A 15,456-nucleotide genomic window follows, 5' to 3' on the forward strand; every position below is an offset into this window, starting at 1 on the left:
AGCATTTTTAATGCCCCTATAGACCCAGTGCTATAGGATCAGGCTATGCTATGTGTCCAGTACAGTTAAAAACAAGTTGAAAAGTGTATTTATACAGCACCACAAAATACCTTGTCATTTACCAAATGACTACGTTGGCTGAAAATGAAGCTTTTTTTGTTTCTAACATATTTTGTTTTTGTTTTCTACTATATGCTGAGAAACAGAACCAATTTCATTAAGAATCAGTAACAATAAACAGAACTGCAATTGATGAAATAAAAACAGCCCTAGATCAGGAAAGTGGGGAAGGTGATGTCATTAAGTCTCTAGTTGACACTCTCCCCACATGGTTGGCGTGTCACAACTAACCAGTGCCCAAATGCCTCTCAACGGGCCTGTGAATGATCAGAGCACTCAAGGTTCATGGTCACTGATGCAACAGAAAATGCGTTGTAGACTCAGTGGAAAAGTACCTTTATATGACCCATTTTACATTATTAAATTGATCTATTATGAACTCATGCTTACATAATGTAAAGCGATGTCCTCCAGCTTCTGCTGCACTTAATTTGAACTGCTAGAGAAAGTAGAGAGGGTCAGCTTCCTGGAAGTTAAATTGCTGAGACGAGTTGTAGGTCAATGTTTTTCTGACCTACAAAATGTCAGTAAGTATGTCTTCTTTTAAAGGCAGACCCTTAATTCAATACTGAATGCATCGACTGTAGTACATAAAAATATAGTTGGATGGGAACAGGTCATGAGTCATCACAGTCATCAGATATCTTTAAATAAGCAGTCTGATTAGTTCTGTGTATTAACTATTTGTACTTATCTAATGAACTTGAAAATGTAAAGTGTTCTCTACACAGTGTTTGTCATAGTCTGTTTAAGTTGGCAAGCATTCATGGTGCAAAACAGGGAAACAAGAAAAGTGGAAGATTATTCTGTAAATGTGGTATCATGAGGAATGTGCACATTGTAACAAATGTTTGACCACCAATGACATCTTTGTACAGGTGATTTATGGACAGAAGCAAGGGCTGAATGCTCTCAAATTACACTTAGAGGGGTGTTTTCGTAGTGGTGAAAAATAGCACAGACTGAGCTTTCTTAGTCTCTGGGCTCCAGTTTTGTCAAACAGAAACTGAAGTCATGTACATTTGCACTCTTGAAATAACAGAAAAAAATCCTCAGAACCTTTTAGGCTCTTTCTGTCTGAACCCTTCTTCCAGCCTCCTACTTCCTCTGACTAAAGTCAAGGTCGAAACCTTGAGCTTCAGAAGACCTACACATTGTTACAAAGCATGATGACGTTGTCATCCTTAGCAGATCAATGCAAACTGATAAGATGAACAGAGCAAGGGTCCGCAAGAACAGGTTCGCAAACAAGGTTATGTACAAAAGGCCACTATGGTGTTTACTAAAGGCCAACTGGCCTTTAATGTCACATGACAACACTGAAGTCAAAGTTTTATCAATATATTTTTTTTGTCTTTGGCTCTGAATTTTTGAGTTTTGGTGTCCTTCAGTCTGTCTTGTCAGAAATCCTGCTTCAGACCAATGCAAATGCTCATTGTGATCTTCTGCCTGCTTTCAGCATATAAACCTTATTAGTTGCAGTTTTCCTCATAGCTTCAGCCAGTGAGGAGAAACAAAGATCAGCTTTGTTAGCTGTTGCAGAAGGTCTCATTTTTTCTGCTCATTCCATTCAACTTCCTTAAAGCAGCCTACACTGCTGTTTCAGTGGATATATGACCCTTGGTATAGAGATGCCAAGTCAACAGTCAAGAACAGTTAAAGACCAGATAAAAAAACCTGAGGTACTGAGGTAAAACCTACTAGCAACCACACTTCTGAAAATAATTAGGCTGTCCAAACAGGTCTTGCGCTAACTTACTCTGGAGGTGTCAGACATCAGAAATGTGGTGAGAGAAAGTTAAACTTTAATTAGTCCCAGTGATTTCTCTAGAGAATACTCAGCAGTATTATTACCTCTGCTCATGTATCATGCATCCATATATTTTAGTTGTCTAAGCTAGGCTGTTAAGCTACTTTTATGTGTCTTATTAATTAGCACTGTGCATTAGTTCAGCTTTTGGGACATTGGCTCACATGATCTGACTTGTGGGAATTCAGGTGTAGGACATCTCTGTCTTCTGAAAGCCGTGACAAACATTAGCCCCTAAGGCAAAACAACAATAATTTATTGCAACAGTAAAAGAGTCAAATTAGCACAATGCTACAAGCTATTCCATCTGGTGTGTGGGCTTGCATGGATCTAATTGGTCACTGCAGTGATTATGTTGTATTACCCTGTGGAAAGCAGAGCCAAGACATCCTTCTTTTTTACTGTCTACCCCTGTTTGTTTTTTTATCACTAGTAGCATGGCTCTAGGGGTGGCCACTTTGGTCCAGACGGATATATCTCACAACAGACATTCACCACTATCAGGACAAAAAAATATTTTGTCTAATACTTAAGCTTATAACCAAATACCTGCAAAACTAATAACATTCCCATCAGCCTTAACTACTTTGTGTTTAGCGCTAATTAGAAAATATTAGCATGCTAACACACTAAACTAAGATGGTCATGGTAAACATAACCTTATAAATATCAACATGATAGAATTGCAGTTGTGAGCATGTTAGCATGTTGACATAAGCATTTAGTTCAAAGCAAAGCAATCATTGAAAGAAAACTGATTTTTGCCGCAGTTCCAGTGATGCTCTGAAAGAGCTCTGACGTGTTCTGTTAGTCCGTGTGACGCTCTTGTACAGTCATGCATTTATTGATTCATTCCAAATACAGATACATCTGCGTAATAGTAAAAAATGGGCAAAACACACAGCCATAGGGTGATAATAGCTTTCTCCTCTTTCAAATACTGTAGGTTGTAAACTGTGAATAGAGTATAACAATGTAAAATGACTGGATACAAGTGCTTAAAACAAATATACTATCAAGTGGTGGTCTGAAACACACCTACAGTGCATGCCAGGTGATAAATGATGGCCCTGGCTGAAACACTTCCACGTACACCACGTCTGCAGACTGCAGGAGTCAAGTGTTCAGCTGGAGAATCAGAAGTATGCAGCTGAATATTCGCCAACACTAGACGGTAGAGTTGTGAGGCATGGATATTTTATTACCATGGTCATCTCCTAACAATATCAGAGGGCTGCTATTCTATGGAACTTTCTAAATTCTTGGAAGGGAAGATTTCTAGGTTAAAGGTAGCGTAGTGCTTTAAAGTCTACACTATCTGTTTATATTTTCCAACTTTATCTTCTTGGAGTACAAAAATGACGCTTTGATTTCTTGGAAGCAGATGTTAATGTTAATAGTAGACTACAGCCTGGCCTTTCTGTTCACATGCTGCCAACATGTAAAATGTGTGACTGGAGAAGGGATGAAGGAGTTGTCTCAACATGTCAGATATAATAAAAATCCTCCCAAGTGGAAGCACAGACAAACTTGATCTTCTGGAGGAGTGTGTGCACTCACTCAGTTCAACACAGATGTGTGTGGCTGTCAGCTCTGTATGATGTGGTTGTATTTGTGTAGCTTCACCATTTTCTGCAGTAGGACACGACGGTTACGTATTATGATTAAGCACAGTAGTCTCCTAGGTCACCGCGCTGACTGTAACCAGCAGCTGTAAATCTCTGCTACATGATGTGCTTAACTAGTAGCTGTGATTGCTTGGGTTGAACCACTTACATGAGAGCCACTGCCTGAACAAACTCTCACATAGTATCGCAACCTCATGCAGCTGTGGAATGGTTAGTTTCTAATACCACAGCTTTAACACAGATGACAATGACATAGTGGCGTTTAGAGCTGAGGAGCTATTAAAGGAATAGATTAACATTTTGGGAAAGACACTTATTTGCTTATTTGCAAACAGGAGAGGAGAAGTTTGGTATCACTCTCATGTCTGTACGCTGAATATGAAGCTACAGGCTAACAGTTTCTCCCTGTTTCCAGCCTTTATGCTATGTTAAGCTAAGCTAACCGGCTGCTAGCTGCAGCTTCATTTTTGACAGACAGACATGAGAGTGGTATCGATCGTCTCATCTCACTATCGTCAAGAGCGTGAATAAGCGTTTTTCAAAAAATGTCAAACTATGGCTGTAAGTTGACTTTGTGAGAGGAATGCAGGGCATGTGAACATTATAAGACAAAAAGATTTTTAGCAACTCATGCCTTTGATCTAAGATCCATTTCTCTCTCCGGACAGATTCGATCCCTCAAGTGAACATGAGAGAAACTATGAGTTGCCTGATGTTACTGATTCAATTCAATCATTTTTAATGACAGTGTTCAGTCATTTAAATATTTTTCAGTCCAGTGGCCAGACAAGTGCAAAAGTCAGTTTCCCTTTAAATACTGCATTTATACATCCAAACTACTTCGTTACAGTTGCTATGTGGCTTCCAGCAGAGGACTGCAGTTGCAATTTGTAGCTCCCATGATGAGTAGTAAAAACACTGGTTCATGAACATAAGCTGCAAATAAAGTTCGATTTTCTACATAAAGTTGCTTTTCAGTGACAGTCCAGACGTAGTATAAATACATGTTAAAATGTAAATAATTTGTTATAAAGCAGATATATTGTGTTTTTTAAATGAATTCAGAGGGTCTAAATATAAATATCCTGAGAATTCTCTTTGATGGGGGGGAAAACAAGTGTTGGACTAATTTCTATGAATAATGACTAAGTGTCATATGATGAATGTTATGTCATATAGCAGTTGCCTACTTGTAAACAAGTGCATAGAGCTGATAGATTTTACACGCAGGGGACAGAAATATCTGTTGCCTTGGACCTGTGAAATTCTTTAAGAGGCCCAAGCACTTTCAAACATTTCAAAGACATCAAAGGTTTTTTTTAATATTATTCGGAAGTTTTCACCTTTCATGTCTTTCCTTTTTTAGACAGTCCAAGAGAAAATTTGCCTTCTATTTTGTATTTGGGCTGATATTAGCTGTCATTTGGCTAATGATTCAGCGGCAGGCTGTGTGTGGTATTTCCAGCCAGTCACATGGAGTTTAGAGGTATAGGCTTAATTTAGAGACCTTCAAATTACAGCTCTTAATGATCACTGACTGTCAGCTGCACAACAAAGATGCAAGCTGATGTGGTTTTGGATACAACTGTGTGGGAGTGATTGACTTGTTCAAACAACCAGAGGTACAAAATATTGTGCATGCCGTCATGTTACAGATGTTTTTGTCAAAAAGGGAAGTTATTAACCCACTGATCCATGATGGAAACATTTTCCTCAGCCTCTTGTCTGATGTCAACACTCCGTTATTTTCCTGCTACAGAAGTTACCACATTCACACATTCACATGCGGAAATGTAGTTAGCCAAAAAGTGAGAACATTTTTACAGTGTTTGGTTGTTTAGAAAATTTTCAACGCCAGGATTTTTATGAGGTCTTGTGCTCTCAAGTTAAAATGCATACAAGGGTCAAACCCAGCAGCAAAACAGCTACTTAAAGGAAATGAAATACACTGAAGTAATAATGTTACTTAATCTCTGATTCTGAGCAATAACTTCAACAAACCCTGTGTCAAAACCAAGAAGGTATACGTTTCTTCCTCATGGTACAAAGACTGAGCTTACATCGAGTAAACTTCAGTCAAAATGTTTTGGCATGCTGCTTCAGTAGGCGGGCTCTGCCGGTAACAGGACACAGTTTTACCAAAATACTAATTAAAAGAAGGTACAATTCATGCACACTGCAGAGAGAGGTGGATACAGAGCAGACAGCAGGGGAGAACATGAGCAACATTTACTGGAAAGAACAGTGAAACAGAAGGAAACTGAAGCAGGAGAACAATGAGCGAGCTTAGGATCTTGTCCAATTTGGAAAAGCCTGTTCCAGACAAAGCTATCATTGCATTGCCAGCATTTTCAGTCAAACAGGCAATTTTCTACCATATTTACCTGGATGATTCCATGGATGCAGTCACATAAAAGACCAACACTTAACCATTCATTATGTCTGATTTATCCAAACTAAAAATGTTTATTTATAAAGTTAGTCAAAGAAATTTCCCCACAGATTGCAGCACTGACACTATATCACACTATATCACACAGAAATTACATAACTGAACCAGTTCATATATGTTTAGAACATCCATGTTTTCAACTTTGTTTCAGATTTCATTCTGAGAGATTTTATTTAATGTTTGCTTGTTATCTACGCCAGATACTGAATTATTGCTCAGCCAGATGATGGATTCGTATTATCTGGGGAAAGAGGCTTTTACCAAATATAGCAAGTAATTTGTGCCTAAAGAGGCAATCCGGAGATTTTGTAAATTCTGTCATAAAGTTGGAGAATTTATGAGATGATTACACGAAATGCATTAAAAAAAGGACGTCAAAATCAACAAAGCAGAGTTGAGACATTGTGGTTTTTAGTTTCTAAAATGCATGAAGTTCTGAATATGTGGTACTCTAAAATTTCCATCATCACAGTCTTCATGTGTAAAATTGGGTGAGTTTTTGTTTTACACAAGATTACATTACTATCTCTGCAGTTGTTACAGATCATTACATGTCCTAAAGTAACCTTATTTCTGCTTTGATATGGTTCATTAAAGGAGGTTCAGGTGTGATATTACGGAGATATCAACTGGACGTGTTTCTATGCCATGACTGGAAACTTAAGTATTTTTGTTTTGGTGTGTGTAAGCTATCTTTGACCTCAAACACTCAGCTCAGGCACTTCTATAGCTGGCTGCTCCACTCTCTGAAGTTTGTGACCTCTACAACCCCCCAGCTAAATCCCGTCCCTGTTTGGTATGTCGCGGGATTGGCTAAGGAACAGCTTTCTAGTCACAGGTGATTGGGCGAGTATGTGTGTGTGAAGCCCCCACACACACTTCAAGGACTGCCATGCCATTTAAGGAATGTCCCTGGAGCTGTAGTGAAGATCGTGGTGAGCAGTTCACTGTTGGTGGGAATTTGGCTTTCACTGCCATTCACTTGGCTGGCTTGGCTGTGTTGTCCTCTGTATTGGCTACATAAAAACATCTTTCTTGTGGCTTCCCTTCACTTTTTTTCTTAAATAACCGATACCCACATGACTAGACCCAAAGAGTTGCTTTTTTTAGGCTGATGGGCTGTGAGTCCATTGAAAACCAGCAACTTTAACAGACTCCTTGTTTATTTTAGTTGTAACAAGCAGTTTTGTTAGCATGCTTGCTAGCAAACTCTGCTTTGGTTTTTGTAATATAGCTTAGATTATGATTTTTTTCTGGACTGAAAGAGAGACCTTGTAACTTTAGAAAGAAAAAAATAGCACATTCTTCCTCTTACAAAGGAAAAGCTGAATAGCTAACTCATCGTCATGCTCAATTCATTACACAGTCTTGCTGGTACCACCTTGTTATTTCTGGTATACACAGCAGCTTATGGTGGCTAATGTGGGCTAATGTTAGCAGGCTGAGTGTTGAATCTTTAATAAGTGATAAACAGTGCTGTATAACTGACATTGCTGAGTCAGTTCACTGATTCTATGACTCATGTCTACTTGTCACCTGTGTATTTTGAACGTATTTAAATGGTCTATAGCTGAATGAAATCAACAGTTATGTCTCTTTCTGTGTTTTGCGGCTGTTGGTGTTGGATATTTTAAAATTTAAACTGTTTATGGATGAGGTTGTCGTTTAAACTCCAAATGAAAGATTGCTCCTCTGTATGTTGAGAGAAGTCTTAAATCCTCATTGAAAACCTTTTAAAAACCAAGTAGATTAACTTAGTTCATGAGTTCAAAACAAGTTCAAATCAAAGCATTTTTTCTTTGTTCATGATTGAGTAGGTAAGTTTTCACTTAATAGAGTTCACAGAGTCTTAGCTGCTCACTGGACAAAAACCTTTCGACAGCTAATTTAAAGAAAACAATAGTGATGCAGTTGGTTCCTTACATACCGCACATGTGCATATGTGTGTCTATTTCCTCCATTTGGACAGTGTTACAAAATAGACAGAGATAAAACCTCATCCCTGACATGTACATGACCTTGGGCGCAGTGACATCCCAAACGCTGTCTTCTGATTGGTCGGCCGGTGGCACAGCCTACCCCAAACTACTAACAGTTGCTCGTAGCCCAGCTGGACATCCATGTGCCAACATGTGCACAGGTGCGTGCGCAAACAAGCGTGTGCACAGTGTGTACGATGACGATGGAATTGAAAAGCCTGGGAGGTGTGTGTGTGTGTGTGTGTGTGTGTGTGTGTGTGTGTGATCAGTTAGTCGGTCCACCCATGGCAGCCAGCAGCCCTGTGTGACCTCAGCCTCTCACTGGTCCACATGTGTTTGGCCTGTATAATTCTGCACCAGTATGAAACTTGATAGTCATAGTCAGGTGACATATCATGTGATGACGTCTTGAAGCAGCCCAGGATATTTAACAGTGTCAGTGCATGCTGGTGTGTTCAGTCTGATGGAGGCGGACCTCCTGGCGATGTTACAGTTTAGGTTCCTGTTTTCTCGTTATACACAGGCGTGAACCCTTCTCTTTCTATCTATCTATCTATATGAATTCATACTTTTGATAGAGGCCCCAAATTACAGTACTTTTCTGCTTTGGCCTTCTTGCTCTTTTCTAATGAAGCAGCCATGTGTATGTGTATTGGGGGTGTGGGGGTGGGTGGGTTTTTATGAGCGTGCTCAGAGAAGGGGCCTGACTGATCTGTGTCTGTCCTCATTGGTCCACAGAGGCCCTCCCTCCTCCCTTTTAAAAGCTTCCTTTCTCACCTGAGTTACAAAAGAGCTCCTGCCCCTCACCCATTCAGTTGTCTGTCTCAACCTTCTTTGAAAAAAAAAAAAAATCAAAAAAGAAAAAAAAGGGAACAACGCGGAACCTCTTTAAGGAACTTCTGAGTAAGTGAATATGCCTGCTTTGTTTGACAAATTTGGCTCATACTTTGAATGAAAATTACATCTCTACCTTTTGGCTACCAACACTTTGATTTACTGAATCTGATTTACTAAAACAGCAACTTGGCAACAGGAAGGTTTGGACATTTTTCTTCTCACCTTTTCTCGATGTGCACTCCTCTAGCTGTGGCAGGGTGTGTTTGAGGAATACAGCTGCTCGTGAATGTGTATTTTCTTCAAACTTTCTGCAGTGTGCCTTCCTGGAGGAATTTTGCTCTCAAGTGGTTGGCTGATGCAAGACTTTGTTTGGGTTGAGGACGTAGGAAGTAGCAGGAGTTTTTTCTCAGATTGGAGAAATTTGGACTGATCTTTTAGTGATTCATCTGATATTTCTTCTGAAAGCAAAGTGCTTTGTATTTTCAAACCATATATAAACACATATCAAATCAAATCAAAAGATCATCTTGATGGTTAATTTTTTCAGCTTTTCTGTATTGCTGCACAATTTATATTTTAAAATAATTGTTTGATCTAACCACATAAAAACTGGAGAATATTCTGTCAATCAAATTCAGCTAAAAAGAGGCTTGCACGTCTCGTAAACTCTCTGATTCAAACAGAATTTGTGTGATCTCTTGGCCAAAACAAAGTTCAGTAGTTTGTGCTTGGTGTTTCTGAATACTCTGTGAGATTGTAAACAGCAGGAAATGTGATTACTGATAGGTTTTGTTGATTTGAAGCATGAAGGCACATTTCTCCAGTATGCAAACCTCAGCAATCTTCTTTTTTATCTGTATGACAGAGTGCAAATGTTTTTTCCTCTGTTAAGCAGAATTAAAGCAAATTCCAGCAACAAGTGATCGCTCAAGATGCATTTTACGCAAATTATTATAATTGCAGGTGTGAACTGCTGTCCAGCTCAGCTGTGCACGTTTGATCCCATGTTAGAGCAGGGCCTGTGCACTGCACGGCACTCTGCCAAACGTGTGCTTCTGTAATGTTATGATTGTAGCAAGGGCAGCATTAGACTCGAGAACATATGAAGTTAACAAAGTCAGACAGGTTAATCCTTTTGGCAATGAAAAGTGAAACCGTTCTCCGATTTCTCTCTCGCCACACAGCGGAGAGCGACACCAAGAGATTAGGTGTACTGGTGTGTGTGATGTGGTTGTTAACGGTAATGTACCCGTTTAATCTCTGTTGGCTCAAACATATCAGGTTTTAGGGCGGCCTACTTCCGAAGAGCAAGATCACAGCAAGAACAACACCCTATAAATGACTACAACTTAATTTAAATGAAAGTCTAGTCTTGTGGGTCAAAACCAGATCAGCCCAGTGGGGGCTGATACCTCTGACATTGTTTTCAGCTTGAGGAAAGCTTTCTGTGGCTGCATAGAGGCCTATTGACTGTAAACACTCTTCATACATTGTGATGCAAAGATCTTGCTGCTCAACCACTTCCCTCATTAAGTCACAATTACGAAACAAAGACTCTGATGAAGTAGTGATCAGTTGTTGAAAGTAAGATATGTACAATTTTGAGGTTCTTGTACTTCTGTTATTTAATTTGTGTTACTTTATACTTTTCACTGCATTTATTTGACAGCTGCAGTCACTACTTACTTTGTAGATCAAGACCCTCCTTTCAAAATCAGTTTTTAGAAAATATGATGAATTGTTAAACTACCCAACCATAGTTGTTCCACCATGTCCAGCTACAGCATTAGCTGAGAGAGGTGGGTACAGCTTTCATGTTCAGTAATATGTAATAGGGTAATAGACAGATAATAACATAGAACCCTGAAAGGAGCTTCCGCATTATCACTATTTCTATTTTTGTAGTGTCTTTCAGCTCATTGCTTTGGTTTACTGGCCTGTAACTTTACTGTATTGGTTCATTCTTATTGCTCTCATAGCATCATGTTTGGCCACTGCAGATAGCTTTTATCAGTGGAAATACACTTAAGGACACACTGTACACTAATTTCAAGTCAAAGAGCACCAACTACAGAAACATAGACACCATCAACATCTCTACCTCAACGTCACACTCAAACATTAAATTGTACCCTGGTTGCAACTCACAGGGTTGCTGTGACTTATTTGCTGTTGTAAATGCTTTAACAACAACAGAAAATTTCAGAACCCAACTTTTTTCTTGTTTGTCCCTTGTTGTGTGTAATGTCTCTGTTGTGTGGTTGTGTACTTGTTGCCTTGTTCTTGTTCTTGTTCTTGTTCTTGTTTGTGTTTACCCTGCATTGTTTGTCAGTGAGGAACACTTGGGATCTTTCCTTCCAACTCTATCAAAGAGCTCTTTGTGTGAGTGAAAAACAGCAGTGTGATTAATTTGGCTGTTAGTAGCATTTATAATCATACAGGCTTCGCCTTTTATCTCCTTACGTAACTTAATGATGAATGTTACAGAAGGAAAATGTAAGTGTGTGTCCCTGTGTGGCGCTGTTGCCTTTTTTTCTTTAATAGCAGTGGGTGAGGCTCAGTAATGAACAAGGGAGCCTGTTGATGGTGGCGGTCAGACACCCTCATGAACTCATTGCATCCATGACCTGGTTTCAGGGTTTGTTGACTTAACTCCAGCCCACAATCTCTATGAACGTCAACATTGGCCCGTAATGTCTTCCTAAAGATAGAGGACACCGGAGTTAGACATTGTTATGTATTTTATTAACCGACAGTCATGACACAACACAATCTAGTTGTTAATACCACATATCAAGCTGGTATAAACAACTAGTCCTGGCGAAGCTGTATGAGAGGTGCCAATGTTGCATCACGCCCCAGCTTTCCTCTTCAAGGTAGCAACAAATAGTCCCTCAGTTCAAGGAAATGAGATGGACTTGTTTGCAGGCTAGAGGGCCTTATTTCACTCCTGAGTGTTCTTCCTTAAGGCCAATAAGGCAAGACAATACAGCACATGTGTCTGCAGGCTTGTAATCAGTTGCAAATTGGCATTCCTGTGGTGAACTTAAGTGATAGTGAATTTTTAAGACCAGGCCAGTTGCTACTGCTTTTTTCTACTATACATTGCTGACATAATGGTTCAAAGACACTTAAAGCCGCTTTTCCACCACATGGTACGGCTCGACTCGACTCAACTCTCCTCACCTTTTTTGGTTTTCCATTGGGCAAAAGTTGTAGATAGTACCTGGTACCTGGTACTTTTTTTTGGTGTCACCTCGATCTAGGTTCCAAGTGAGCTGAGCCGATACTAAAAGGTGACATGAAAACACTGCAGACCACTGATTGGTCAGAGAGAACCGTCGCTAGAATCATCACATGAGTGACACAGGACATCCTACACAAACCCCCCATAAGAGTGTCTGTCTCTACAGTAAATCATCTGTTGAGTGTTTGATGGTTATTTATTTGTGCTTTGGAACATAACCACCATGAAGCAATCAGAAAATAACATTTTATCTGCAGTGGAAAACAAAATCCAGAGAACTACCTGGTACCAAAAGCGAGTAGAGTCGAGCGGAGCCGGTACCATGTAGTGAAAACATGGCTTAACAGACTGCATGTACTGCTGAAGATCTGAACTGATATGTCGTTAAACCTTTCCTGTAACTTTTTTTTGTTTGTTTGTTTGTTTTGGGTCATTTCTTCTAGGTAACAAGGTCTATTAGAGGTTGAGGAAGAAGCGCATCACCACCTTGTAAACTCCTAAACCTGAAATCAGCACCCGAACTTCTCCTTCTGTCATTCTGCTGCGAACCACTATGCCGGGAGTTGTGGATCGTATGGAGCTAAGGAAAGTCTCCATGGAGGCTGACGATGACAGCAATGACAGCCTGGACGACCGCTACACAGAGCCCATCGATTCTGAGAAGGCCACCATCAACAGGTCAGCCACCATGAGATTGATTTATTGTTCTTCCCCACATGAGTTGGCACCAACAGTCATTTGACATTGCAGCTTTGTTCGCAACTTTTCTCAAGAACTCTCAGTCATATTTTGGGTGCAACATTCATCACTGCCTCAAGTTTGATCTCAAATATTGTAGGCTGTAGAGAACATATCTGATTAATGACCAGGGTTTTACTGCAACCAGGTTACTGACGTCCATGTAAACATATTCCCCAAATTCTAACCTTAACCTGACTTCTCCCTGTAACCTGGTTAATCATGAGCATTTAAACATAGCATTTGTTAAGTGTTAATGGTCATTTGGCATCACCAGAAGTAATGTTACACTCTCTACGTAGTTTAAAGGCCCTGACACATCCAGCTGACCTCAAATAGCACTGACAGATGTCAACCGGTCAGAACTGTTTGTGTCACATCACCTGACATCTTATGTAAAAGGTTCTTGAGCACAACATATCTTCATAGGGAGCAGGTTCTCTTCTACAGAGCCCGCCATGTTACACCACCATGTTTCTACAGTAGCCCAGAACGGACAAACCAAACACTGGTTCTAGAGAGAGTTTTTTGCAAGTTTTGCTGCCAGCGTAGGTTCTCCTACACACTTAAAAGGGGAGGGGAAGGGAGAACCCCACTAAATCCTACACACTGGTCCTTTAAATGCCCTCCAGCAAAACACAGAAACTCCAGGTTCACTTACTTGAAAAAATATTTTTAAAAAATGCTTATGTAAATTAAATTGTCTGAGACTGTGACACAAAATACAAATAGCACGCTGTATATATAATACGCATGAAATGACATAAAGTGAACTATCTACCTTGTATGCAAGTGTAAATTTTGTTTCCTTATCTTTGCAGTCAATTTTTGGACGATAATGATGACGCAGAGAGCCAGAAGTTCCTGTCAAATGGGATGATGAAGAAGAAGAAATATGAGGAATACCATGAAGAATATGTAAGAATTCACAACGCTAATGTAGTCTGTGTCTGTCAGTCAGATTTCGAAAGCAAATTAATCCTAAAAAAGATTGAAAGCAGTCTTATTTATTTTGATGCAATGAAGCAATTTTCTATTTCGAAAGCAGGCACTCAATAACTACAGAGGATGTAGAAACATCTCAACACCAAAGAGGATGTAGAAACAAACCTAACATTTATGGTTTTCAGACTTAACAAGAAGCCTCTCTGGAAGTATCTACAGTATGTGTTCCTCACCATAGCATACAGTGCATTTCCTTAGTAGTAGTTTGTTGAAGAGATCACTGGCACTGTGGTGCTGCTGAAAGAGGTCGTGTCACTGTTTGAGACTAACATTTTATTTTTGTGTTGATCATATTTCTTTTCATATTCTATTATATTTAGGCATTTGATGCATGTTTCTTTTTCTCCTTCATTATAAGTGAGGATTTCTTTCCAAAACTGCTGTTTTGTACCTATGTTTAATAATCAAGAGAAAGAGAGACAGTTTTTATGCCTTCAGTTTATTTTCTACAATCAAAGTGTGTACGTTTCAAGGCATCCATGCCACATGAGGCTGTGAGTCACTGTGAAAACAGCCACAGAGGTTATTAGAAGGTAGTTGAACTGTATGTCAGTAAATCAAAAGCATGTGCTCTGCAATCGCATACACATGATTGCAAGTGATGCTATATTTTTGGCCCTTGAGTGATTTTGACAAACTCAGATGGTCATCCTGCATGCACCACAGCCTAATGGAGCACTTAGTTTTGTATGTGATTTTTTTTTACCTGTACAAACATAACAATTTGGATTTTGTTGGAATGTAATGTCAGCCTTAATCGGCATTTCAGCAGTCAGTAGCTCTGTTAAAAAAAAACATAGCTTTTTCAATCATTTTATTGAGACTACACAGTGCTGGCACTCCAGAAATGTGTGAGGAATGTAATCAGCTATGAGCTGAAGTAGAAACTGTCCAATAAAACGCACCAAACGGTTGGTACCTTTACAGCATTGGGAAATGCAAGGGTGGATTTTTCCTTGAATTGCAGCCAGTGGGTGACAAAGTATTTGCCAATGTCAGTAAAGTCTTGTGTGGTTTGCTGCACATTGCCAAATGTTTGCTCTCTTTCTTGTTGCAATGCAGGGCAGATATTCTAGAGGATTACATTATGATTCCAATTTTAAAATATCTAATCAATTATCTAAGAATGATTAAAGGCAGACTTATCTAAATATGTCACTGCTACATCACTTTCTCATACAGATCCCTCTTCCTTCTTTCTTTTCTCTCTGATCAGCATCCCGGCCATGCTTCTTTCGGGATGTCTGTCTTCAACTTGAGCAACGCTATAATGGGCAGCGGCATCCTGGGTCTGTCCTACGCCATGGCAAACACTGGCATTGTGCTCTTTACGTGAGTATTGCTGCAGCAGAACAAAGAAACCAAAGACATTCATGTCAGGGTGTGTACATGAAGTGGCATGACAGGACAGGCAGGTAGTTAGTCTAGGTAGGTAGTCTCACAGATTGACACGAAGTAGATGTTTATCATTTCATATTTTCCATTTACTGCATATTGCCTTTTTAAAATATTTTTTATCCTTGAAGCTTCTGACATGTCATTCATTCGTTCATCTCACAGTAACACCTTGCCTTAAAATTCTGAATAAAAGCCCTGAAATAATCAATAGGGCTTCTTGACTGACAGAAGTGTCAGTCTCA

At 39.5% G+C, this 15,456-nt stretch overlaps 1 protein-coding gene across 5 annotated transcripts in view; it reads left to right on the forward strand.

Moving 5' to 3' along the window:
* slc38a4 (solute carrier family 38 member 4) overlaps positions 1–15,456 on the forward strand; it is a 64,340-nt gene that overhangs the window by 29,709 nt on the left and 19,175 nt on the right. For 3 of the 5 annotated variants that reach the window (XM_042403568.1, XM_042403569.1, XM_042403564.1), the window contains exons 2-4: positions 12,517–12,751; positions 13,633–13,729; positions 15,033–15,148. In XM_042403568.1, coding sequence (XP_042259502.1) covers positions 12,627–12,751; positions 13,633–13,729; positions 15,033–15,148 — 338 coding nt within the window. In that variant the 5' untranslated portion in view covers positions 12,517–12,626. Of the gene's footprint in view, positions 1–8,711; positions 8,893–11,116; positions 11,209–12,516; positions 12,752–13,632; positions 13,730–15,032; positions 15,149–15,456 lie in introns of those variants that run through there. The other 2 variants (XM_042403566.1, XM_042403567.1) reach the window with 2 other exon arrangements.

The sequence above is a fragment of the Thunnus maccoyii genome, chromosome 23 (genome assembly GCF_910596095.1).
Source record: "Thunnus maccoyii chromosome 23, fThuMac1.1, whole genome shotgun sequence".
NCBI lineage: Eukaryota > Metazoa > Chordata > Actinopteri > Scombriformes > Scombridae > Thunnus > Thunnus maccoyii.